The following is a 26431-nucleotide window of genomic DNA, read 5'->3' as shown; positions in this document are numbered from 1 at the left end:
GATCAGAATCAGCTTCAGTTGCTCTCTGCCCTTCATACTATGTACCCAGGGGTGGTGAGAAGTCTGGTCAAGGAATTAGCAGACCTGGCTTCTAGACCCGTTGTTGGTTGTGTGACTTTAGGGATGTCATTTAACTTCTCTGTGCCTTAACTATAAATCTGAGTTGACAGGATTATCTCCCAGATCAAAGAAACCCAGTGTCCTAGTTAGTCTGTACATCTCCTTTGTAAGTAATTTTAAGATTTACATTGGGATTTTTGAAACATTGAGAATATAGTGGGACTGTCATGACCATTCTTATAGGATACTAAGGACCTGGCAACCCCAGGGATAGTGCAAGAGGAAGAGGGAGCACCTTCCATCTGTCATTCCTGATCCACAGACAGGATGTGATTCTCAAAGGCCCCTACAAAAAGGGACTTTCTTATTCTTCCTCACACAGGTGAGAGCTTGATGAATTGCCCAGAGATTCCTGGGCGGTTGGGAAGCAGTTTACTGCTGTCCCTGGCATCTGAAGGGGTAAGTAAGAGCATGAACAAGAGCATCCACATCCTCGTCACCAGAGCAGAGTCACCGGGAAACAGTGTCAAGAAGAAAATAGCGTCTCTGGATCTTCCAGAAGGGGGTTCTCCACGCTATCTGGAAAATGGCTATACATTTCATCCGGAAAACCTGAGCCTGGGGATCCTGGAAAGCAGAAAGGAAAATGAGGGCTGGTACTTCATGACCCTGGAGGAGAACTTTTCAGTTCGACACTTCTGTCTGCAGCTGAAGCTCTATGGTAATAATGGGGCTTCCCCAGTCTGCACGGGCCAGGGTGGGGGGCACCCGAGATCATCCTTTACCTAAGGATTTAGGCGTCTCTCAGAAGTAAGAGTATCCAGGATTGGGAGCAACTTGAAAGGTCACCTAGTCTAGGGTGTTTAAACTGTGCTCTAGGAAGAGGTTTTAGAGATTCACAAAACTCTTTTTGTCCAAATTGCTCACTGATGGTAGTTGATTAGCACTAGTTAGCCCTACCCCCATTTCCCAAAGAAAAGGAACCCAGTTGCCTATGGACTACAGGGCCTGTGGTCCCAAGAGTCTCAATTAGCAAATAAGACTTGGTTTGAAAAAAAGGTTTTTTCCCTCAATTTTTAAAATGTTTGAATACCATAGATCGAGCCCAACCTCTTTTCCATCGATGAGGACATTGAAATCCAGGGAGAAGTGGTTGGCTTGTGCTTATACAAGTCCTCGTGGGTGGTTCCCTGAATCAGCCCATGCACCACTCACATGCCCTGTGCTCTGGCACAGGACCGCATCTACCTGGGGGAAAAGCACTTTTTCTCATTGAAACAGAGGCTCTGGTTATAAAGCCGCTCAGCTGCAGAACTTGAACTAGAACATAGGTCCATCTGAAACCAAGGCCAGTGCTTTTTTGAGCCTCTTTAACTGCCAGCCCCTCTTGAATGCACGCAGAGTTTGTGTCTCTTTGGCCCGGAGGCTCTTTGAATTTCCAGGAATCCTGACAACAGCCATGCAGGTTGTCCTGCTTTCTCATAGAGAGACTTTCTTGTCTTTGAGATGGGACAGAGAGCCCCACCTACCCAGCATTCCCCTTCCTCCACATAGTGTAGGCAGGCTCCCCTCAGCCCTCTGCCAGGTACGGGAGAGCTCTGACTACTCCAATAGTGGCCTAGGGATGACACATCATGCATTTCCTAGAATAGTTCACTGCTTTTGTCACATCTTGTCACATAAATTCTTACCTTGGAAGATAACAGTTTCTGCAACCGTGAAAGAAAGAGGCTGGGTTTCAGAGTCAGACAGCCTTAGGTTCTGATCTCAGCTTGAGTGATATTATGTGAGACACTCCACCTCTCTGGGACTCAGTTTCCTCATCTGTAAAATGGGAATACTTATAACTAAGGTTATAATTGTTGAGAAAGTTGTCGAGAAGATTAAAGACTATGATAGATGTAAAATTCCAGAATCATGCCCATCCTACAGTAGTTGCTCAATAAATACAACCTGCCCCCTTGCCTTGGCCATTTCACAGCATTAGAGTGAGATCCCCACCCCTGCCCCACTGCCCGACACAGACACACACAGACACAGACACGGACACATACACACACGGACACATAGACACACAGACAGACGCCCACCCTTCCACCCACGCACACACTCCAGGTAACACCCCACCACTATGTCATTCTTTCATGTCTAGAGGTAATACTTTAGCCAGTGACAATTAAACCATGCAGGATTAGTTGGCAGAAAACACCACAGGTAGAAAACAGAAGAGCAACTCAGATTGGGAGCATCAGCAAGAGCAAGCAGATTCCTAACAGTAGTGGTAGGAGGGAACTAAAAGACAAATGATTTTTCCCTATTTTGCGCTGAGGTCGTACTGGAAAGGAGTATAGTGGAGAGAGAGGGATTTGGGGGAACCAGCAGATCCCCACTAGAAATAAATCACACTGCAGACCCACAGGGAGGGAAAACTACCATTAGGCTGCATTTTCTTCTAACAAGAAGGTCACGTTAGAATCTCAGGGGGTTCAGTGATGGCTTCCTTCCTCCCCCTCCTGACAGAGCAGGTCTCCACTCCGGAAATTAAGGTGTTGAACTGGACCCAGGAGAATGGGAACTGCAGCTTGACCCTGGCCTGCGAAGTGGAGAAGGGGGACTATGTGGTTTACAGCTGGAGTGAGGAAATGGCTACCGATCCACCGATCCCAGCCAACGGTTCTCACCTCCTGCACCTTAGCCTTGGCCCTCAGAATGTCAACAATGTCTACTTCTGCACCGCGAGCAACCCCATCAGCAGCCGCTCACAGACCTTCACCCCGCAGTCCAAGTGCAGGCCAGAATCTTTAGGTGAGTGCCCTGGTGGGGGCGGGCGTGGCACATTGATGATATGGGCTCAGTCCTCACCTGGAGTAAATGCTCTGCTCCCATAGCCGTGGCCTCCACCTTGGTAATAACACTTTCCATTTTCTCTATAGTTGAGAAAAGCCTCCTCATGTGCATTCAGTGAATTGCCTCAGCTCATCACCACCAGGTTGACATTATGCTCGGTTCATACTTGAGGACAACAATAAGAAATGATGGGGCCAGACCCAGAGTGCAGGCCTCCCAGTTGCGATTCTTCCTCTCCCCTCCTGTCTTGGCTCCAAGCTGCAAGGGCAGCTGGGTGAGAGAATGAAGGGGGCAGGTCCCGACTCCCCAGTCCATACTCCACTAATGGTGGGTCAGGTCTGTACCATCAATAAGTACTGTTGACCACCTATGCACAGAAAATTGGGCATGGATATGATACATGATCTCTGCACTCCAGCAACATGCTATAAAGATAAGACATGAAATATTTGCTCAATAATGAACAGCAGGATATAATGAAGGGCCACATTTTAGCGAATGGACAGTGAATCTCATAGCAAGTCAAAGGCCAGGGGAGTCAGCTCTCAGACTGAGACCTGGACTGTTTGGGAATAATAATAAATCATGTAGTACTTTGTTATTGGCAGAGCACTTTCAGTGGTATGATCTCTTCTGATCCTCACAATAACCTTACCAGATACGTGGTATCATCGTCTTCATTGTACAGATGAGGAACTTGAAGGTCGTAGCATTTAAGTACCCTGCTCGAGTTTCTTCAAATTATAAACAGTAGAATCAGCACCTGCACTCATACCTTCCGACTGCTCAGTCTCCAGGAAGAAGAGCCTCATTATTCTGCTGTCGGAGGAAGGGAGGGCTGGCTGATTAAGTAGTTGTTTGAGGTCGGAAGCAGGAAAGACAGACCACTGAGCCTTTTCAATAACAGATCGTGTGTCCATGCCTCAGGGGTGCATGGGGACAGAAGGACCTGGGTTTTGCCTTCAAAGAATTACCTATGTCATGACATTCTCCTTCCTGCATCCACCACAGGGAACAGGAGTCATTCCAAGGAGACTTCAGCCCACAGTAGACTTGGTGTCTGTGCAGGAGGCTTTATAGAGTTTACAGAAGGTGGCCCCAGGGACCCTCGACCCAATGCTGTTCTGTTTACTTACAAGGATAAGGTCACTTCACCTAAGACTTAGATGCTTTATCTAAAATAATAACAACTGACAGACCTTAATTGTTTATTGTGTGCCACTTAGGTGGAATCTCATTTAATCTTCACAGCCACCAAACAATATTAGTATTCCCACTTTATAGATGAGGAAAGAAAGATATCAAAAGCTCACACACAGAGCAAGTAACAGCTGAGCTGTCTGATCCTGGAATCCTCACAGGAATTAGTGGAAGAGATAATGCACAAAAATCGCGGGGTTTTTTCTTGGGGGCACAAGCTTCTGTGGTTATAGCAACCCTCTTAGAGCAAAGACAGGACACCAAGTGTTTTACCCTGGCCCATCTCAAAAAAGGAAGAACTCTCTTCATGCTTCTCAGTGTGACTTAAGAAGAATTGAATTAGTGCATCCCAAAGTCTTGATAGTTCATGAAGCTTAGGTAGGGGCACTTGGCTCAGGACATTCTGAAGAAACAGGTGAAGATGCTCCTACTTACCTAGGCTACATTAAGGACCAAGTATGCACAATATGACCAGCTTTACTGAGTATGGAACAGGCTCTATTGAGGGGTGAAGGAACATGAACAACAGAAACATGGCATCGTGAGAAAGCCCTGTGAGGATCTCGACTCAGCCGTTAGGAGAACCACCTGACATGAGGCAGTCTTTTCACTGTCTTGGGCCCCTGTTCCATCATCTGTAAAATGAAAAGGGTGACCTAGTGAAGTTCTGTCCAGAGTCCATATTCTATGATTCAGTTTGCACGTACATTCATAAGAAGTGCTAACAAAAGGTTACAACAAGTATTAGTCTGCTGAGGCTGCTGTAACAAAGTACCATAGATGGGGTGGCTGAAACAACCCAAACTTATTGTCTCACAGTTCTGGAGGTTAGAAGTCCAAAATCAAGGTGTTGGCAGGGCTGGTTCCTTCTGAGGCTGTGACAGAGGGGTCTGTGGAGGTCCCTGTCTGTGGCTGGCAGGTGGCTGTCTTCTTCTGTCTGTTCACACTGTCTCCCCTTGAAGCATATCTCTGCTCAAATTCCCCCTTCTTATAAGGACACTGATCATATTGGATTAAGGCCCCCCCTGTAACTAGGGCTGCCATAACAGAATACCATACACTGGGTGCTTGAATAACAGAAATTTATTTTCTCACAATTCTGGAGGTTAGAAGGCCAAGATCAAGTGTTGGCAGGGCTGGTTTTTCTTTCTGAGGCCTCTCTCCTTGGCTTGCAGAAGGCTACCTTCTTGCTGTGTCTCTATAGGGTCTTTCCTCTGTGAATGCACATCCTGGTGCCTCTTTTTGTGTCCAGATTTCCTCTTCTTATAGGGACACTAGTAAGATTGATTAGGGCTTCCTCTAATGGCTTAATTTTAACTTAATCACGTATTTTAAGATCCTATCTTCAAATACATTCACATTCTGAGGTACTAAGCGTTAGGGCTTCAACTTAAGAATTTGGGAGGGATACAGTGCAGCTCATAGTGCCACCCTGATGACCTCAATTTAACTTGATTACCTCTATAAAGACCCTGTTTCCAAATAAGGCCATGTTCTAAGGACTTCAACATATGAATTTTGGGGGGGAAAAACAATTCAATCATAACACAAATAGAGATCCCTCTGGTGCCTGGGTGGCTCAGTTGGTTAAGTGACTGCCTTCAGCTCAGGTCATGATCCCGGAGTCCCGGGGTTCGGGTCCCGCGTCGGGCTCCCTGCTCAGCAGGGAGTCTGCTTCTCCCTCTCGTGCTCTCTCACTCTCTCTCTCTCCCTCAAATAAATAAATAAAATCTTTAAAAACAACAACAACAACAAAAAACAAATAGAGATCCCTCCTCCCTTCCTCTAAGGATGAGGGACAACAGCACATCAAAGATTACATAGCTGGTCTGTGGCGTGCCATTCCTAGTCCACCAGGTTGCCTAAAGACAGAAAGCAGAGTTTTATTAGTTTATTGATTTGTGTTTGCAAATGAATATTATTAATTCTTTAAAATACTGTGCTTAGTTTGACAAAACTTTTATTGAGCTTCTACTATGTTCCAACACTGTGCTCGGTGCTGAGTACACAAAGACGAAAAAAGCCATGATTTTTGCCCTTAAGGAAGAAGATAGTTTCTGTAAATAACTTATCCTCGATTGTGTGGTGTGATGGGCAGAATGGAGGTAAAAAGAGGAAGTGATGATGGACACCATCTGGAGGAATCAGAGAGAGCATCATAGAGGATGTGACATAAACTGGATTTTGAAGAATAAACAGAAATTATCCAGGCAGATAAAAGAAAGACATTCCAGGCAGAAGGAAAAGCAGAGGCACCTGGGTCTTGTCTGGTATTATCCTGTAGGCAATGGGAAGTAATAAAGCTTTTAGGTAGAGGAGTAACATGATCACCTTTGCGTTGCAGAGAGAAAATTCAGTGGTGTGGAGAAGAGGTGGGGGCAGGGCAGAGGCAGCAGAAAGAGAAACTAGTTGTGGGGAAGAGCTACCATTGCAGTGATCCATCAAGAGATGACAAGGCCTGGACCAAAGCAGCGACCATTAGTTTAATGAAGACTTCATACAAGGGACTTTCCAGTCTTGGGATGAAGTGGTGGGGTCTGAGAGTTTATTAAAGGTCTCTTCACCATGCCAGTTTTCTAATGACATTTGTCCAGGCTCTCAGTCATATATATTCATCCTTTTTCCAATTGCCACATCATTACTTTACAGTAAGAGACATTTTAATGTCTCTTGCTATGAAGCATCTTTATTGCAAAGTCCAAGTCTTAGTTTGCTTACAGAGCACTCTTGGGGAGTCATGCAAAGCATGTTCATGTGGGTCAATCGTGTATGACCTGCTGTTGTTCTTCATGACCATCTTCTGAAATAGTTGTATCTATGCTAGAATGAATAATACAAAACCTTAAGTAATTCGGCTAAAAGGGAATGCCCCTGGAAGCTCATCTTGAAAAGAGGACCCTTTTCAGTAGATTAGCAGAAAGTTGGCTCAGCAAGTCTGGGTTAGCTCAGAGGAAGAAACAAATGACACCTACCAGTGAGCCCCAGGGGCTCCCCCTCTCTGACAAGGACTTTCTAATAATGGGAGCACCCACTGCTACAGAGTCATCTAGACGTTCCATGCACAGAGGCAAGTCCCTCTTCATGGTACTCCCAGTCAAGTAAGCATGACAATAGTGGTAGAAGGATGGAACCTGGTACCTCTCATGGGCCTTGTTTCATGGCCACAGCTGCTGCAAGGGAAGCTGAGATGGGTAAGCCCAAGCTGGACAGCCATGTGACTGGACAAGGTTTGTGCTGCCATGGAAGCGTGGGGGCAAACTGTGGGCACAGCTGCCAGCCTCTGACCCACAATGCTGGTTGGGACAGGCAATGTAAGGGGTTTTTCTGGAAACTGTGAACTCTGTAAAAATGTGTACTTGGATGGTCCCAGATCTCAAATTAGTGCATGGTTTGTGTGAGCATCCTTCCCCCACCCTCAATTCTGAGTGGAAGCCACCATCAGCAAGAAGGTGGTTTTTTTTGTTTTTTTTTTTAAGATGGCTGGCTTCTTCAAGTAGTTGTGTGCCTTGCAGACTGCTTGCTGACAGAACCACATGAAAGGCAGGAAAGAGATCTAGCATTCTCAGACCGTTATGGTAGCGTCTTGGATCTCCTGGGGGCAAGCTATATTTGTTTCTCAGAGTCTCTTTTGTTTACTTCTTTATCTCCTTAAAGAATAAGTTTTGGGGACTTGAAGGAGGTGAGAAGCTTTTGTGTTTCTGTGGCAGCCGACTTTTAAAGATAAAAAAGGTCCTCCAGCATTCTCCTTGGAGGCATGCCTACTTGCCAAGTTGTCACGGTTTAAATCACAGCCAGTAGGGTAGAGGAATGGTGCTGGAGTTCTCAACCGGCCTCCTTGGCTGCTTCTAAGAGGCTCCAGAAGGGAAAGGCCCCAACTTTCCTGTACGGGAATATTCAGATTCGGTTTCTTTGCGAATGAACGAACAACATTGCTCTGATTGCTGAGAAGCACCGATCTGAGAGTCCTCACTGAGGAAGAAGATGGAGAACTGGAGTCTTCTGTCACAGGAAACGGTGGTTTGAAAATGGGAACACAGGTGGTGCTGAGGGCACAGGCACTCCCTCTTTTTCTGGTTCCATCTCATTATTGTGAAGCATATGCTAAGTAGGTCATCACTCATTCCCATCGATTCCTGCTTTGAGCCATTCAAAAGTAAGTAACCCTGCATTCCTTCTGAGACCTTCTGATATTTATTCAGCGCTGTGATCATTCTTAACCAAAGGATACAGGACAGTCCTCCCCCCAGCTTTGTTTTATGGCTTCTAATTTAATCTACCTTCCTTCATCATGCGCTTATTAAGTGCCCCCCTAACCCTACGTTGTATCAGGTGGGAGGCAGTGCAAATAAAGCACAAGGAACAGGGTCTACCTTCTGGAATTTACAATCTAGGTGGGACCTTACTAGGTAGGAAAATATTATCATCTTAAGAAACCTTTACTAGAATTCTTCTCATAAGGAACAGGGTACCTTCATGTAAATGTTAGAGGGCAGAAGGTAAGACCCACCCCAAGGAATCCAGCTGTGGGTTATACGATTCTGTATGACAAAGGTGACAGATATGGTTTGTGCAGATATAGGAAGAGAAGAAGAGGGTCTGAGCCTGTCAGATGGTGGAAAGCTGCCCGGCTTACAATGGACTCTGCTCCCTGTGACCTTTCAGCTCTTCAGTAGAGGATTCATATCCACAAAATTCTTGGTGTAGGTTTTGGGCATTTTTTGTGTGAAAACTGATGAAAGCACAGAGCCTTGCATGCAGGATAGCCCCAACTGCAGCAAGCAGAGCCACAAGAGCAAAGACTTGGAGGACCACCAGGAAGTAATTACCAGAAATTGCAGGAATCCCCTGCAGCCTGACCCCAACAAGCCATAAAAGTAGCATTTTGTCCATGTTTATCCAAATTGCTAAGGGCATAGAGTTTCTGACATTCAGTTTCCATATAAACATTCAAATCACTAGATAATAGTGCCAAATAGATGAGCACCAAGTGCAAGACCACTTGGACCTGCTAGATAGGGAAACCAAGTCATAGGCAAACAATAGGATGGGGCTGGAGTGTCTCTGAACACCAGTGAAGGGACTTCTCTGGATGTGAGATCAAACCTATCTTCTGTCTTTCCAATCAATCAATAGGACCTACTGTGTGTCAAGTCCTAAGACAGCCACAAAAGAGGTAAAGAGGTGGCCTCTGGCCTCTGAGAGGCTAGCAGCTAGGTCGGGGATTTGAGGCTAGTGGAAGGAGTTGACATTTCTGCACCACATTTATGCTCCAGGCATTGCTCTGGGCACTTCCCATAATTATTTCCTTGGCTTGTTAGAAAGACTCTGTGAACTAAATATTGTTGTACTCATTTTGCAATCAAGGGGACTGAGGCCCCAGAAGTTATGAGCAATCTATCTGAGGTCGCAGAGCTATCAAGTGGTAGGTCCAGAATCTGAATCCACCTATCTGGTTCCAAATGACCTCGCTGAAAATGGTCTGCACCGCAACGGTAGTGTCACAACTCAGGTTCTAAGACACATGACGAAAACCAAGGTGCTGCACAGTCCCAGGGAGAAGGAAGAATGGGAGCTGGAATGGTCAGGGAAGCTGACACAGAGAGGGTAGAATTGGCCTGGGGGCCAGCATTGGGCAGGCCTGGTGGGCAGCTGAAGTTTGGGGGGGTGCACAGCACAGGGGACAAGAATGGGCAGGTGTTGGAGGGAGGATGTTGACGGTATGGGCACCTCCCAGGTCTTTCCTTGTGGGGGGCCCATCGCCGTAGGGGAAAACACAAAATGTCAAGTCTTCATCCTGCCCAGCTCTGCCATCGGCTTCTCTGTGACTCTGGGGACACCTCTGAATCTCAGGGTCCTCAACATAAAATTAGTGAGTTGGGTAAGATAGTACAATAGCTCCTTTAACAATTAAAAGCCTCTGTGGACCTATCACTTAAGTCCTTGAACAGATTCAAATTACTTTGTATCCAAAGACTAAGAGAAAAATTAGGGCTTATGAAAGATCTCTCAGGACAAAGGCCTCTCAGATCTGGCGGGAGACAAGCAGATGCTGAACATTTATGTTATAGGACAAGGATAGCAGATGGCTTTCATCCTCCTGACTCCCTGGAAAAGCCAGAGAAGGCTGGGGCGCAGTCCTTTTTAGTTCATGTGAGAAGGTGAGCCACAGAGCGTCAGCAGCATGTACCAGGTGACAGGGGAAAGGCTTGCTTGGCAGGTGTTCCCAGTGCAATTTTGTTATCTGCTACGTTGTGGTTCAGAGGCAACCCCTTGTTGGTTGGTTTTACTTTATTTGTATCTCAAAGGAAATTTGAGAGAAATAGTACCTTTTAAAAGGATTGAAATGGTTGGAGTCTTTGTTCTTAAATGAACTGCTGTTTTAGAAGGTCCCAACCTAGGTGAGGGACGAAGGAAGAGGAAAGAGTCTCAAAACAGTCAGAACAACTGTAACAATCTGCTGGGTCAGTTCCATGGGCTGATGGAACACGATGGGGCTTGGCTGCTGCCGTGCAAGTGTCAACTGTGTTTAGAGCCTTAATGCTATTACCATGGGTCTCTCTGACTCTCCAAGAAGTCTGTCTTCAGCATTCAGCCACGTTTCCACCCCTAGACCAAGCTCTAGTATATGAAGGTCTCCGTGCCTGCTTCCTTATGCACAAAATGGGAGTAATGAGAGTCACTACCTTGTAGGATTGTTGTGAGGATTAAATCCATTAGTACACACAATGCACTAAAAATAAAGCCTGGCCCATTGACAATGCTCCATAGTTGTCTGTTATTATCTGAGTAAGCTGGATGTCTTGTTTGCTGGGGCATTAGGTCTCATTCACTGTTTTTCAAGGTACTGCTCCTGGCTTGGAAGGATTTGGTGAAGTGCGTACAGGAGAGAAAGCAAAAAAAAAAAAAAAAAGAAGAAGAAAAAAAGTAGCTCTATGACCTTGAGCCTGGCTGACTGCTACTCTAGGACTTGTATTAAGCACTGGAATCCCTGAGAGGAAAACACACGTGCTTTTCTTTCAGTTCAGGTTCAGTGGGTTCGATAGAGTTATTTGCATGGGAGGACAATAATAGTACTATTATGTTTATTTTTAAAGAACAAAAGTCGGTCGTTCTTCCTCCCAGTGTCACATGAGCATGGTGTGAGAGTGTGGGGACAGCAGGTGGAACCGGCATGTTCTCTTTACCAAAGTGGTTGCAGGACTCCTCAGAGACTTAAAACCAGGGAAATGGGCAAGCGATGTGGACTTGGGACAGACAAAGATGAGTCTGATTTTGGATACGTGGTCATGCAGGTGCAAATCAAGCATTTGAATAGAAAAACCGCTACAGGAGTGAGGACATTTCCATAGGAAATTAAGAAAGTCAAATATGGTGAGAGGAATTAGGATAAGAGAAGAGGTAGGAAATCGTTAGTGGTCTGCAACTGCTGTCTGAAACCATTAGAATGGATGTGTCCCCTGAGAGAGAATATAGACAGAGAGCACGGGGCTTGGGCTCCCCACTTCCGTGAAGGATGTTTTTAAACTTACAGTACTGTTGAGATTGCCCTTTGACTTTTTTTTTTTTTTTTTTTTCAGAATCAACACAATGGGGACTGTACGCTGGGCTGTTCTTAGGGGGCATCGTTGGTGTCATCTTGATTCTCGAAGTGGTAATACTGCTGTTGAGAAGAAGAGGTAGGTGTCTGCCAATAAAGAGATTCATATCAGACTCTGTGGTAAGCAGGGAACCTCTCTGCACAGGCAGATCTGCTTGCACCACTCTGGCTTTCTGCCTGAAGCACCTTTGCAATAACACTAAATACACATATCCTGGGACCTTGCTCAATTCAGTCTAATTCAGTATGTCTTGATCCCTAATTAGGCCATGGAGATGGAAAGAGGGATGAGCCACAGAGGTTGAATGTGGGAGACACGACAGAGATCGTTCATGTTCAATATGACTAGCACTGCTGGGGAGGGAGGTACAGGATGCTGAAGGCGTCCAGACAAGAGACTTGACAACGTTCACTCGACACAGAATCCAGGGGACTCTTGGATCTTGTTCAAGAAAAGTTATAATTACGGACCAAAAAAAAGGGGCATTATAATAAGATGTTTTCATCCAAGGGTTGAAACTTTTCTAAAACCTCTTTTTATTCTTGCAATTTCCCTCCGAGAATAGTAAGTTAGTTGTCTCTACGTGACTTAGCAGTGGGGTAACAGAGGCACAGAGAAGCCGTGTGACTTGTGCAAGTTCACCCACCCAGCTAGTGAGAGAACCAGAACTGTATGTCTCCCAACAACCAGGCCACGTGCCACTGGGAAGACCCACAGCAGAGGGAACGCTTTTTACTAAGATTTTTACACAAATTCTGACTCATCTTGGGAAACTGTACAATTTGTGAGTTTGCTTAAGGCCTAACTAAACAGTATAGAAGATCACCCAGGGTAGTTATTAAGGCCCAGTATTCCCTGGCAGTTTAAACGCCTGGGGGATGTGTCTCCTGGCCTCCCCTCCAAAGGGTCCCCTGGTTCCACGTCACAGGGACATGTGCTCGGCCACACTTTCATCACCCACCCCCACCAAAGTCAGAGGTCCTGCCCCCAGACCAGGATAGGCCCCTGGGCTGGCCTTCCCACGGTGAGGACAGGACTTGATCCTCACACCACCGAGTCGATGGCTGATCTTATTCTCAAGTAGATCAGCGTTCTCACGTGTAACCTTCTCAAAAAAGCTCTTACCACAGCACTCTTGCTGGGTTTGCTTGTATAAGAAAGTCTAGATCACAGCACATCCACCTACTTTTATCTCATTTCCTCCAACTAAGAGTTAGATGGGGAGTGGTGAGGGTAGGGTGATTCAGACAGAAACTGTGATGAGAGCCTAAGGCGATGGGGCAGGGCACCCACAATTGGCTGGATAAGAAGGAAGCATTTAGATAGCAGGATGGAGAAAACGGAGATTAACGCAGCCATGCTAACCTAGCCGGAGTGGGTGCCAGGGTCCTAACTCACATTCTTTCCTCAACCACATTCTGCTCTCCGCATGTTTGCGCTCTGAAGGGAGTAATGCCCCCCATCTCCCCACAAATCCGTCACCCTCCTCATTACACATATCCATCCTTGTTTCCAGCCACCCTGTACTCCTTGGAAGCCAGGAACATGAAATCCTGGCCTCAAACCTACGGGAAAACCTACATTAATTCCTGTACCCTTTGCAAGACTTTGTTTTGATTCTGTTAGCACTTTCTAATGCTGTCACCTCCAAAATGCTGCCTGGCTCTGAAGGTGTTCAAATGGTTTCTCTGGCAATTTCATATCCAGAATACAGTGGTTAAAAACATAGGGTTTGGCATCAGACAAACTTACATTCAAATGAAGACTTTGCCACTGACGAGCTATGTGACTAAATAAATGAACTCTCTTCTGCAAAATGGGGATGATATTATGTACCACATGGTATTGTTGTGGGGATCCATGAGTCCATACACAGAAAGTACCAAATACAGTGGCGTCCATGCTTAGACGATGGATCATGGACAGGTGCATGATGGATGGATGGATACTTACACACATAGACAAATCTTTTAATGGAGTTGAATTAACACATCAATGTTTAAGTCCTATGGCCAGCAGCGGGTGGCACAAGGAGCATCTGGGAATAGTCCTTAGAGCCAATTTAAGTACATGAAGTCCTGCTAACAAAGGACAATTTCGTGCTTCAGGACACAGTAGGAAAGGACATTACACAGTCTACAACTTCATTTTACAGTTATGGTAAGAGGCCTTCAAGTGTCCCAGAAACAGAGGGGTGAGAAAGCTGAGTGAAGCAACGTACAACAAGCGGGAGGGTACAAAAGAGTAATGAGCCCTGTCCTTGGAGAACTTAGAATCTTATTAGGAGACTAGATATGCACATTAAACAATAGAGATTAAAATAATTGAACGGCATTCCAATTGCATGGAACACATACTGGGAATTTACTACGTGCCAGACACTGTTCTAAACACTTTACAAATAATATCTCCTGTGATCATCACAACAACCCTGGGGGTGCAGATACTTCAGTCCCATTTCACAGATAGAGAAATAGAATTAGAGAGATGGAGTAACTAACCTAAGGTCATGTGACACACGTGTTGGGACTTGGTGTTTGTGCCTTTGGGACTCCTGGGGCAGGTGGGGAGGTGGTGGGGGGTAAAGACCAGACAGGTCTGAGGAGAGTTTGTGGGCATGCCAGACAGAGATAACCACTGTGGTTTCTTTTCCCCAGATAAAGCAAATCATTACCAGCCAACAATGGAAGCAAAAAGCCTTACTATTTATGCCCAAGTCCAGAAATCAGGTGTAAGTTCTCTATTTTCTTTGTCTGGGGTGGGCCTGCTTCCCTGTGGGATTCCTGGCCAGTCCATCTTGCAAAAGGCATTAAACTTCAGTGTCAGATGGGACTATTTGTTATTTGAAATAATGGAAAACACTGGGTACTCTTCTGGCCATCCACGTCTTCTTAGGGAAAAATGAGGAAGCAAGAAACACATGACACACGACTCCTCCAGCCCTGGCGTTCCGAGTATCTATCTGTGGTTCCCTGTTACCAAACTCTCCCCTCTCTAGGGACAAGGGTGCAGGCTTGAGGTCAGAAGGAAGGTGCAGTAAGGCTGTTGTATGATGTGCTGGTCTGATCCAAGTGTAGGAGTTTGCAAAGCAGCATGGAGACAGGGAAGGAGGATCTTGAGGATTTTGGCTGGGTAGATGGAAGGTGATATGTAGGCTGGAGATGAAAGACCTGATGGAAGGCAGTTGGACTGAGGGAGAGCCACGGTGAAGTTGAGGAGCAGGTATGTTAGGCGTAAGAGGGAGGCTAAAGGAATATGGTTAGATGGGTAGATACTCTAGTTCTTCAGACATGAAGGCAATTCTAGGTGATGTACAGACCAGAATCTGGCCATTCAGAGGACTCTAGGACAAAGCTCTTATTTCTGCTGCCCTCTAGTGGCTTGGAGGGTTTAATACATAGGCCATCACTACCGCTGAGAACCAGGCTCTGTTTAAATATAGGAGAGTCCCAAGAGTAAACTCCACCCTTGCATTTACACATTTGGTAACCAGTTTCAACTTTAGCATGGTGCCTTCCCTATCTACTCTGTCTGATGCTGTTCTTTTTACTGTAAACCAAGACATATATACCAGAAGTGCACAAAGTATAAATGTCAGCTCAATGAATTACCCTATCGTGTTATCTAGTAAAGCAAATCTTCCCACCTTGTTTTTCTCCAACAGTTTTCAACTAGTCTTGTCCCTTCGTACTTTTGTATATATTTCAGAATCAGCTTCTCAAGTATCAGAAAAGGGGAGAAAATCCTATTAGGATTGCATTGAATCTACAGATCTATTTGAGGAGAAATTACATCTTTCAGTATTGAGTCCTCTAATACCATATAGCTACCAGCCAGATCAAGGAACAGAACATTGCCAGCAACCCCCACAAGACCTCCTGTACCCACTCCTTCATCTCTATTCTCTCTCTCCTCACCAAAGATATCACTGTCCTGACTTCTAAAAATATATTTTAGCGTGCTCTCTCTCTCTCTCTCTTTCTTTAACTTTATAAAAATGGGATTCTACAGTATTTTTCCTCTTGGGTCTGGTTTTTTTCCCCTCAGTATTACTTTCATGAGATTCATATGTCTTTGTGCTTGGATATAATGCATTTATTTTCATTGCTTTATAGAACATCACTGCATGAATATACAAGAGTTCATTTACCTAGTTGACTATTGATGGACGCTTGGGTTATTTCCAGTTTGAAACTATTATAAAAATTCCAACTATGAACATCCACATGTGTATCTCTTGGTAGATATGTGCACCCTATTTTTGTTGGGTATGTACCTAGAAGTAGAATTGCTGAATCATACAGTATGCATATCCTCAAATTCGCTAGATAAGGCCAAACTGCTTTTCAAAGTGAGTGCATCAATTTACTTTCAGGCCAGCTACACATTCTAATCAAAACTAGGTGTTATCAGCCTTTTTAATTTTAGTCATTCTGTTGGACGTGTCTTTTTATAGTTTTATTTTGCATTCCCCTAATTATTAAGGAAATTGGACAATGCTTCTTATATTTATTGGTCATATTAATATCCTCTCTCTTTAAAGTGCCTGTTAAATCTCTTGTCCATTTTCCTTAGAATTTCAGGCTTTTTTTAAACGATTAGCATAAGTTCTTTAAATGTTTTTAGCTTTTTGGCAGTTACATTTTATTTTATTTTTTAATTAAAAAAATTTTTTTGGCAGTTACATTTTAGCAAATACCTTCACCCATTCTGTGTTTCGCCTTTGCAATTTCTCAGTGACACCTGATAAAGAAAGGTTCTTAACTGCAGTATAGAGCAATTCAGTAATCTCTTCCTTTGTAGATAACGATTTTTGTGTCCTGTTTCAGAAATCTTTCTCTACTCGTGGGTAATGAAGAGATTCTATCATTTTCTAAAAGCTGTGTGGTTTATCTTTCACATTTATATCTGTTATGTACCTGAAAATGCCTTTTGGAGTAAGGTGTGAGATGGGTCAGGTTTCATTTTTCTCCAAATGGATGTCCTATCGACCACATATTGAAAAGATGGCCCTTGCCCCTGTTAGTGCCATCTTAATCACAAACCAAGAGTCCGTATATGTGAGGATCCGTTGTTCTGGTTCTCTATCCTGCTCCCTTTCCTGTTTGTTTAGGCTTGTGCCAGTAGCATACAATCTTTACAAATTCGTTATAGATTACAGATTCATGACAAGTCTGATATCTGGTAAAATGTCTTCTTATTTGTTTTTGTTCTTCTTCAAGAGTTCTTGGCCATTTTTGGTCATTTGTATTTTCATATATATTTTACCTTCAGTTTGTCAAGTTCCACCTAAAAATCCTGCTGGAACTTTAATCAGAACTGCACTGATCACTTTGAGGAGACCATACATACTTACAGTATTGAGTCTTTCCATTCACAAAATAATACATCCTTTCCTTCATGTAGGCCTTCTTTAATTTCTCTAAACAATGTTTTATAGTGTTTTGCATAAGAGACTTGTCCATCATAATTTATTACTTGGCATTTGAGCATTTGAGATTTTGGAATACTATCATCAACATTATCTTTTAAAAATTTTTTAGTTTCTATATATTATAGATACCTAGAAATACAATTAATTTTTGTATTTTAAACTTATATTTGCAACATTGCTAAACTCACTTATAAATTCTAGTCATTTTTCTACAGGTGACTTGGATTTTCTCTGTACAAAATTGTACCATCTGTAAAAAAAATTACACTATATTTCTTCATTTTCAAACCACATAACTTCTCTTCCTGTTTTACTGGCTGAGTTTTCCTATCCAGTGTTGAATGGAAGTGTTAAAAGAGGCGTCCTTGGATGGTTCCAAACTCAAAAGGGAAACTTTCAGCATCTGGCCATTAAATATGGTTTTTGCTGAAGGTTTTTATAGCTGCCTTTTCATCTGATTGAGAACATTCTCTTCTGTTCCTGGTTTGCTAAGGAATCGGCATTGAATTTTATCAACACTCTCTCTGCATCTATTGATATGGATTTTTTTATATTATCTTTTTTATTTATCTGCTGAACCACACTGATCTGCAAAGACTACACTGCATTTGCATTCCTGGAATAGAGGCGATGTAGTCTGGTCCTTTTCAAATATCGCTGGGTTTTATTTTATTAATATTTTGTTCAGAGGATGCTGTTGCTGTCCTGTTTAGGCTTCTGAGTGGAATTGGCCTGCATTTCTCCTCTCTTGTAATGGAGGTTCTGATACCAAGATTATGCTAATCTCACAAGATGAGTAAGAGTGCATGTTCATTTCCCAGTGCTACTGTAACAAATGTTTGCAGACATGGAGACTTAAAGCTACAAAGTCATCCTCTAACAGCTGTGGAGGCCAGAAGTTCAAGATGGAGGTGTGGGCAGGCCCTGCTCTTCCTGAAAATGTTGCCTTACCTCTTCCAGCTTCTGGTGGCTCCGGGCACTCTTTGACATTTAGTTGGCTTGTAGCTACAGAACTCCAATTTCTGCCTCCACCTCTGCATACATTTCTTCTCTCTCTGTCTCTGGGTCTTCTCCTTTCCTTTTAACAGTAAAAGGACACTCATCACTGGATTTAATCCAGCTTGACCTGAGTTTAAAATCCTTACCTTAAGTACATCTGCAAAGATCCTCTTCCAAATAAGGTCACATTTAGAGATTCTGGATGGACCCATCTTTTGGGGGTCACAGTTCAACCCACTACAGGGTACATTTCCTCCGGGCAGGATTGATGCTATTTTTCCCTTAAATATTTGGTAGGACTCACGGGTAAAGTTATCTGAGTCAGGGGTTCCTCTGAGGGATGAATCTTTTAAATTATAATTTTTTTGAAGCTGTTATATTTTTATTCATTTATTTATTTTTATTATGTTATGTTAATCACCATATATTACATCGTTAGTTTTTGATGTAGTGCTCCATGATTCATTGTTTGCGTATAACAGCCAGTGCTCCATGCAGAATGTGCCCTCTTTAATACCCATCACCAGGCTAACTCATCCCCCCACCCCCTCCCCTCTAGAACCCTCAGTTTGTTTCTCAGAGTCCATAGTCTCTTATGGTTCGTCTCCCCCTCCAGTTTCCCCTTCTTCATTCTTTCCTTTCTGTTATCTTCTTCTTCTTTCTTTTTTTTTTTTTAACATATACAAATATAATGTATTATTTGTTTCAGAGGTACATATCTGTGATTCAATAGTCTTACACAATTCACAGTGCTCACCATAGCACATACCCTCCCCAATGTCTATCACCCAGCCACCCCATCCCTCCCACCCCCCACCACTCCAGCAACCCTCAGTTTGTTTCCTGAGATTAAGAATTCCTCATATCAGTGAGGTCATATGATACATGTCTTTCTCTGATTGACTTATTTCACTCAGCATAATACCCTCCAGTTCTATCCACGTCGTTGCAAATGGCAAGATCTCATTCCTTTTGATGGCTGCATAATATTCCAGTGTAGATATATACCACATCTTCTTTATCCATTCATCTGTCGATGGACATCTTGGCTCTTTCCATAGTTTGGCTATTGTGGACATTGCTGCTATAAACATTGGGGTGAACGTACCCCTTCGGATCCCTACATTTGTATCTTTGTGGTAAATACCCAGTAGTGCAATTGCTGGATCGTATGGTAGCTCTATTTTCAAATTTTTGAGGAACCTCCATACTGTTTTTCAGAGTGGCTGCACCAGCTTGCATTCCCACCAACAGTGTAGGAGGGTTTTAAATTATAATTTATTACACCATTCTCCTCCCTTTTAATAATTAAGCAAATTTTTTCCTGTTTTTTAGTTGATAACCTAGAAATTATAAAATGCATCCTTGACTCACCAAAGTCTAATGTTTATTCTCTTCCTGGACAAAACTTCATCTTCCCTCTAACTTCACCTTCTGATTTATGTGCCTTTTTTGGCCATTATTTTAATTTCATGTATGTTTTAAACATAGGAGACATAATTGTTATTGTTTTATACATCAATATGCATTTGCACTTACCTACGTTTTTACAATTTTCTTTGTTCATAGTTGCAATGCTATATGATATCATATAAAGACTAATAACGTAGACAATGATTAAATGTTAATATTTTCTTTGTTCTTATTTGTAACAATGATATGATACCATTATAAAGACTAGGGTAACAGGGAAAATTATGTAACATACATTTGCTGTCTGCTAGGGAACTCTCCTAGGTCTTCTCAGGACTGCTACATTGTACAACTCTGGGAAACACTGCTCATGAAAAATATGTGAGAATGACACCCCTGGAGTTTCTGTAAATCACGCTCCCTGGACTCATGCCCTAACTGAAGACACAGGGATACAAAAATGTACTAAGTTATTACAACTATGTTTAAGAGAATTCCCTAAATCCAGGTTAAAATCCTGAAGGGAAAAATAACAATGTGCTAACCATGTTGTGTTGAAGAAGTAAGTATAGGTGGTTTCCCTTATACTTTTTTCCTCCTTTGCCAAACTTCTTCACTAAACATGAAAAGCTTAAGTTACTAACTTCTCCCTTGTGCCTCTAAGTCAGGTCATACCAAAGTCTTCACAGACAGGAAGACAGGCAGGGATGAAGGTCTCTTAAATTGTTTCACATTCTCTTCATCTATCTCCTTATTGCAAGTAATTCTTCTTAAATTCATTTTTTCTCCGAAATATAGTATCTGTGAGTTGTATGGGATCTTGAAAGTCATCTATTTGAATCACCCAATTACTGCTTGAGTTATCTTCTCATTATTACTTCCAAAGTGTTGGCTAGCTCCTTTTTGCTAAAATACAGTTTGTGAATAAGCAGCATCAGTATCACCTGGGACATTTTTAGAAATGCAGAACCTCAGGGCTTACCCCAAGTCTTCTGAAATAGAACCAGCTTTCTAACAAGACACCCACATAATGCATATGTACATTCAAGTATGAGAAGCCCTGGTCTACCCCAGGCACTTCCAGTAATGGCGAATTCCCTGCCTCCCAAGGCAATCCATTCCACATTTGAGCATCTCTTAATATTAGAAAGATCTTCACTATATTGAATCTCCAAATTCCAATCTTGGTTTAAACCCGAAGGACTCTACAGGACAAATCTAATTCTTTTTCTACATGACAATCTATCAAATATATAAAGAGAAAGATCATGTCCCACCTTGAATCTTCTTTCCTCCAGTAAATGTTTTTAATTCCTTACCTTTTCCATCAGAGGACAAGATTCTGAGCTTCTCAAGTTAAAACCCATGTTTAGTTTCTAGTCTTGCTCTACATCCAGGAGAAGTGGGGAGTAGCAATATCCTACACTGGTGTCCCTGAAGTGTGTTGAAAGGATGACTTCCCTGGCATAAGTCTTGTTACCTCCATTTAATGGGGATGTGGTCTCAATTTACCCCTACATTGACTTCATCCTGGTATTATGGATTGTAAGTCATTTAAAGTAACATCAATGGATTTTTAAAAAATGTGCCCAGTACTATTTTTGTGGGGAATGTGAAGAAATATAGGAATAATTAGTCTGTTTGAAAAAAAACAACATGTAAATATATCGGAGTGCTTTAAATATCGCACAGTTAAGTGCCATCATGTATAAATTAGACTTTAAATATCTGGGGTATTTAGGTCATTATAAGTTGGTGTAAGCAAAGAAGAGCAGAACGCTGGGAAGAGCATCCACTTTAAGCTGAGAGGCCTCGTGGGACGCTTAGCTTTGATATATCATATAAAGACTAATAATGTGGACAATGATTAAATGCACATAGGAAAGTATGAAGTCTCTCTGAGCCTTAGCTTCTCCTTCTGTGAAATATAACAACGGGATTTAACATGCAGAGTTGATGTGAGACAAATGGGCACTTGTGGAAAACATTGTATGTATGCTTATTATTATGCTTATTATATTATTAAGTTCAGTACTTGCACAGGAAAGAGAAGTCACAGGAAACCCTGTCAGAGTCAGGAATAGCAGGAACAGCGGGGTAGGATGGTATGAACTCGGGGACAGGAGTGAGACAAATGTTATGAAGATCCCATTCCCTTCAACTGCACCGGGGACAGCCCCAGCAGTCCTGGTTCACCATCAGGAAGACGTACAACATTTGGGAAGGGCTCATGGTGCAGTGGGCTGCCTCTCGAGGCTGTGAGCTCCACGATGCCACTGGGGGAGTCCAGGCAAAGCCCTGAGAATTGAATTCTGGGGAATTTGCAGGAGCATTTCCACCTGGGAAGGAGGCTGGACCAGTTGACTCTGAGGGGCTCTCTGGCTCAAAGCTTCTGGATCTTGTGCTTCTCCATGGGGAGAATCAGATGGAAACAACTCTGCTCAGCTGATTTCCTCTTTCTTTGCTTCTCTCGTAGTCTGTTCAGAAGAAACCTGATCCCCTGCCAGCTCAGGACCCCTGCACCACCATTTACGTTGCTGCCACAGAACCTGTCCCAGAGCCTGTCCAGGTGAGACATCTCTCTGAGCCTCTTCTCTTCAGGGAGGGGATGGTGGGACCTGGGTAGAGCCGAAATAAAACAGTCCTGAAGTGGAGAAGGCAAGCCCTAGAAAGCGGGTCTCAAGGATCCTCCATGGTCTTGGCTGCGGGACTTCCGGGGGACCCCTCCTGGCTGCTCACATGGGACAGCTCTCTCTCTGTTCACTAGTGTTTCTCCGAGAGCTGTCCAAAAACCACATCAGAATCTGCTGGCATATTTGCTAAAAATAAAGATTCCTGGAGCTTTCTCCTAGGATTCTGTTCAATCAGAAAGTTCATGGTGAGCAACCAGACATTTATCCATTAAAAAAACAGCCTCCCCAGAGCATGTTTACATTTGGGATTTGCATCTCGAGTCCAAGAGCTCCTGAGTCCAGCTGCATCACAGAATCACAGGACAACTTTGTAAAAAGGCTCATGCGGGGGCTCCATCCAGCCCAGTTTCATCAGAATGTTTAGGACTGGAGCTGTGCCTGGCATGAGCCCGGAAGAGAATATGGTGTGCAGCCCAGACTAAGCCTCACTATCTACCCCCACTGCAAGACCAGCATGGATCAAGTTTACTCGATAGGAATTATTTCTTTTCCTAAATGGACAGAAATAAATTCTGGGCTGAAATCTTGGCTTCAGTGGCGTTCTAATAAATAAAGCATTTTAGGAGATAATTGAGGAACAAAAGGCCACAGAAATGCCTACATTGACTCCTCTGCCTCAAAGCTCTTACTGGACTCACACCCGGAGATGCCTGGGAGGATGCCCTGTCTGCATCCGGAGGTCTATTCTCAGAACACTGTCCTATTCAATGGGGGAAGTAAATACATGACTCCGATTTTAAAAAGCTTTAAGAAATAATGTAGATTTTTAGTGATGTTTTCTTCATCAAAAACAGTCTGTTGTATTTCACATTTTACAGCAAAACTTCCTGAATTCCTCCATTCCTGTCTTTCTCTGACTCTTGAATCTACTCTACCTAGAAAACGTCTTCGCCTGCAGTCCTGTCTTTCCTCTCCCGTCTCTGCTCCAATTTTTCCTTCTCTCTTTGGGTCTCACTATCCCTTTCTAAAGCTCCGTCAGTTAGAATTCTCTGGGTTTCTCCAACTCTGCCCTGTGCCCAACAGCAAAGCAAATGGTTTTCCTTATAAGGCAAGGTCAGGGCAGAGAGCAAAGAGAGACATCTTCTGGGTCTCCCCAATGGTGATGGGGTGCACACACCTGGAAGGGAGCTGGAGCCCTGAGGTTCCGCTCCCAGCAAGTCACTGCGCCACCTGATACCTGAGACTCTTTCCTTTTACTAAGCAGCGCGCTTTCCATTTGTAGCCTGTGAAGCTGGTGCCTCTGCTCACAGACTTCTGTTTTGTCTCCAGGAACCAAATTCCATCACAGTCTATGCCAGTGTGACACTTCCAGAGAGCTGACACCACAGACTCAGTGAAGGGACTTCCTGAAGGAATAAACACTGAACTTGACTCCATGTCCCAAGCTCCCGTGACACTCTGCACATCTGTACTCTTCTCAGATCAACTCCTCGGGGATGCTTCTTCCACAGCCACCTGTGGGATGGACAAGGGACTGAGGCTTTCTGAGCACTCAGCCTGCTCCCCAGAGCCCAGGCCTGGAAGAGAGAACTAGAGATACAGCTTTCCAGCTTTGTGGCATAGCAGATGGAACGAGTAATGTGGGTCCAGGGGGCCCAGACCTCCAGTTGTCTTGCTCCGTGCTGGGACCGGACAATAAGAGCTGAAGGCAGGAAGCTGCGACATCTAGTACCTCTCTCAGACAGCTGACGTCTGCAATGTCTTACGTCTCGGCTGCCTGTGCTTGGTCCTGGGAGCTGACCCCGATCCACCCAGACCTGATCGAGGCTCTGCGCCTCACTTTCTCTCTCTGGACGGGCAGTGAAGGGTGAACTCCTTATTATATGTAGAACACTCTGAGATTATTCTCTGAAAGAAGCTAATAGTATTTTATTTGCAAACCGAGAAGCTGAAGGGTCAATAAACTGACAACATGACTGTGAAGTCTCTGAGCTTTGAATAATGGAAGGAAAATCACCTGAGATTCTCAAAAAATTATAGAATATTTAAGTTTAATATTATATAACATATATATACTTACATATGTAATGTTTAAGTATAAGAATACTTAAAAGTATTCCGTGCAGATGGCATTAGGTTTAAAGAAACATGACAGGTGTTTGGTGGCGCCGTTACAGAGGAACTCGGCGTAATCAGAACTTGTCCCAGGCTGATCTTTCACTTCTCAAAAAGATCTTTAAATCCCTACTTCTCTGTTTACTCCATTGAGCAACGCCTGTGGATCCTCAGCTAAGATGCTCTCGCTGTGTCCTGAACCCGTTCACATCCATGGCCTCATGACATCTGGGTCTTTACCAGGCACCTGCACTCCCCTTCTCACACTAAATGTATCCTGATGTAGAAAATTAACATATTGTAACCCAACAGCTTCAAATAATTGCATGCTGAATAACTTAAATTGCAGGCTGCAGACAGAAAGAGCCTCTTCTAGCAAAGTCCTATTTTCTTCCTATTCTCTGCTCTCAGGCAGGCCTGCTTCAGTTTAAGCTCTTAGTTCAGTTGGTTAAATAGGTTCTTGGAAGACCTTGGTGAACACTGGTTCAGGAACCACCAGCCATCTCCTGACCGTATAACAAGGGTACCGACTTTCCAGCGCAGGGATGTTGGGCACCTGCTGCACTGCTCTTGTCCTCCTGGAACTAGACCCCGACTCCTCCACCCCCTCCCTGCCTCCGCTGGACTTGGAAAGTCGACGTTGCTGGCGTGCTGTCTGCACCGAAGTGATCTCTCCAGCGTCCCTTCATCTCTTCCGTTCTAGGTTCTAATTCAGAGTCTGGGACTGAGGGGCCAGTGTTAGGTCATGCAACCATGTTCTGCCTCCAAGGGAGGCTGGGAAGTGAATATCTGACATGTTCCACTTTCACAGTGGTTGGTGAGTTCTGCCTCTTACAAGTTAGGGAATTCCGCAAACACAAGCGAGATTCAACACTGAGCAGGCAAAAAAGAAAAAAACAAAAAACAAAAAACAAAAAAGTCCACTACACCACCCTCGTATAAATGTAGGCTCATTAGCTGTCTGTTCTCAAAAACTGAGGAAGCTACTATCAAGGATTTGTAAACCTTGGGGTTATGAGCACTCAGTTCCTTCCTACAACTCAGAGTGTTCTAGCACGTCAGTTCTCAACACTTGGGTTTTTTTCTGTGGCCGAATTCTACCCGATGGAAGGAAGGAAAGAAAGGGGGAAAGAAGAAGCTCTCTCTTCAAGATTCCCTGACCGAGGCTCAAGACCTCACTGAGGAGGATGGCTGTGTCTTGTGGACTTTCAGGCTGTCCTTCAAATGACGGTTAGATGTCAGGTTCTGCACCATCAGGCTCCAGATTCAAGTCGGAAAGCGCAGACGCCTCAGCTCACCCCCTTCCCTGGGGGCACTGCTGGTGGGGCTGGAGCTTTCCTTTTCCTCAGGCCTAAAAAATGAAACCGATACTTTAGAGTCCAGTTTCCCCATGTTTCTTTTCTAATGTTTTCTTTTGACTGAGCATATTCTGAATTCTAGAGAACTCAAGAGGAACAGACCATTCTCGGTTTTAAGGGTCTGGGCTCCAAAATGCAACTGGGTGTAGTCCCAAGCCTCTTGAGTACACTTAACTCTGCTCCTACAAACCGATGCGATTGGTGAACAGTGCACAGGCGGGCTGAAGAACCACTGATGACAGTAAGTTATGTCTCTTCCTGAGTTTTTGTTTCTACCTCCTGGAAATGAATAAAATTCGGACAGTCCATCAAGGAATTTGCCCTTTTGTCTCGTGCTACCTGGAAGATTCATAACATAGCAATATGGCAAGACACGTTCCACAGCTTTGTGCTTCTGCAGCTATGAAACACTGAGGTGGGGGCGCCTGGGTGGCTCAGTCGTTAAGCATCTGCCTTCGGCTCAGGTCATGATCCCGGGGTCCTGGAATCGAGCCCCGCATCGGGCTCCCTGCTCGGCGGGAAGCCGGCTTCTCCCTCTCCCACTCCCCCTGCTTGTGTTCCCTCTCTCGCTGTGTCTCTGTCAACTAAATAAATAAAATCTTAAAAAAAAATGAAACACTGAGGGTGGCTGATTGGGTTTGATGAGCTGTGAAGCTGTCTGTCCCTTTCCTGGGATGCGGGCAAGGGTTAGGTCTGTGCCCCCCAGTCACCAGAGTCAGGAGCCACCGTCCCCCAGAGAAGACAGCTGTATGGGCCCACGCCTGCCAATATTTC

The 26431-nt window shown here is 44.0% G+C and overlaps 1 protein-coding gene across 3 annotated transcripts in view; it reads left to right on the top strand.

The window, feature by feature from the left end:
- The window catches only part of SLAMF1 (signaling lymphocytic activation molecule family member 1), a 33731-nt gene extending 7546 nt beyond the window's left edge, over positions 1 to 26185 (top strand). The window contains exons 2-8 of one of the 3 annotated variants that reach the window (XM_027609741.2): positions 443 to 781; positions 2581 to 2865; positions 11685 to 11821; positions 12684 to 12718; positions 14353 to 14436; positions 22028 to 22120; positions 23514 to 23547. In XM_027609741.2, coding sequence (XP_027465542.2) covers positions 443 to 781; positions 2581 to 2865; positions 11685 to 11821; positions 12684 to 12718; positions 14353 to 14436; positions 22028 to 22120; positions 23514 to 23547 — 1007 coding nt within the window. Of the gene's footprint in view, positions 1 to 442; positions 782 to 2580; positions 2866 to 11684; positions 11822 to 12683; positions 12719 to 14352; positions 14437 to 22027; positions 22121 to 23513 lie in introns of all 3 variants that reach the window. The other 2 variants (XM_027609739.2, XR_003522855.1) reach the window with 2 other exon arrangements.
- The last annotated feature ends 246 nt before the right edge of the window (positions 26186 to 26431 follow it).

Source organism: Zalophus californianus, chromosome 10, assembly GCF_009762305.2.
Source record: "Zalophus californianus isolate mZalCal1 chromosome 10, mZalCal1.pri.v2, whole genome shotgun sequence".
NCBI classification, from domain to species: domain Eukaryota; kingdom Metazoa; phylum Chordata; class Mammalia; order Carnivora; family Otariidae; genus Zalophus; species Zalophus californianus.
This window is presented reverse-complemented; position numbering and strand designations above follow the sequence as displayed.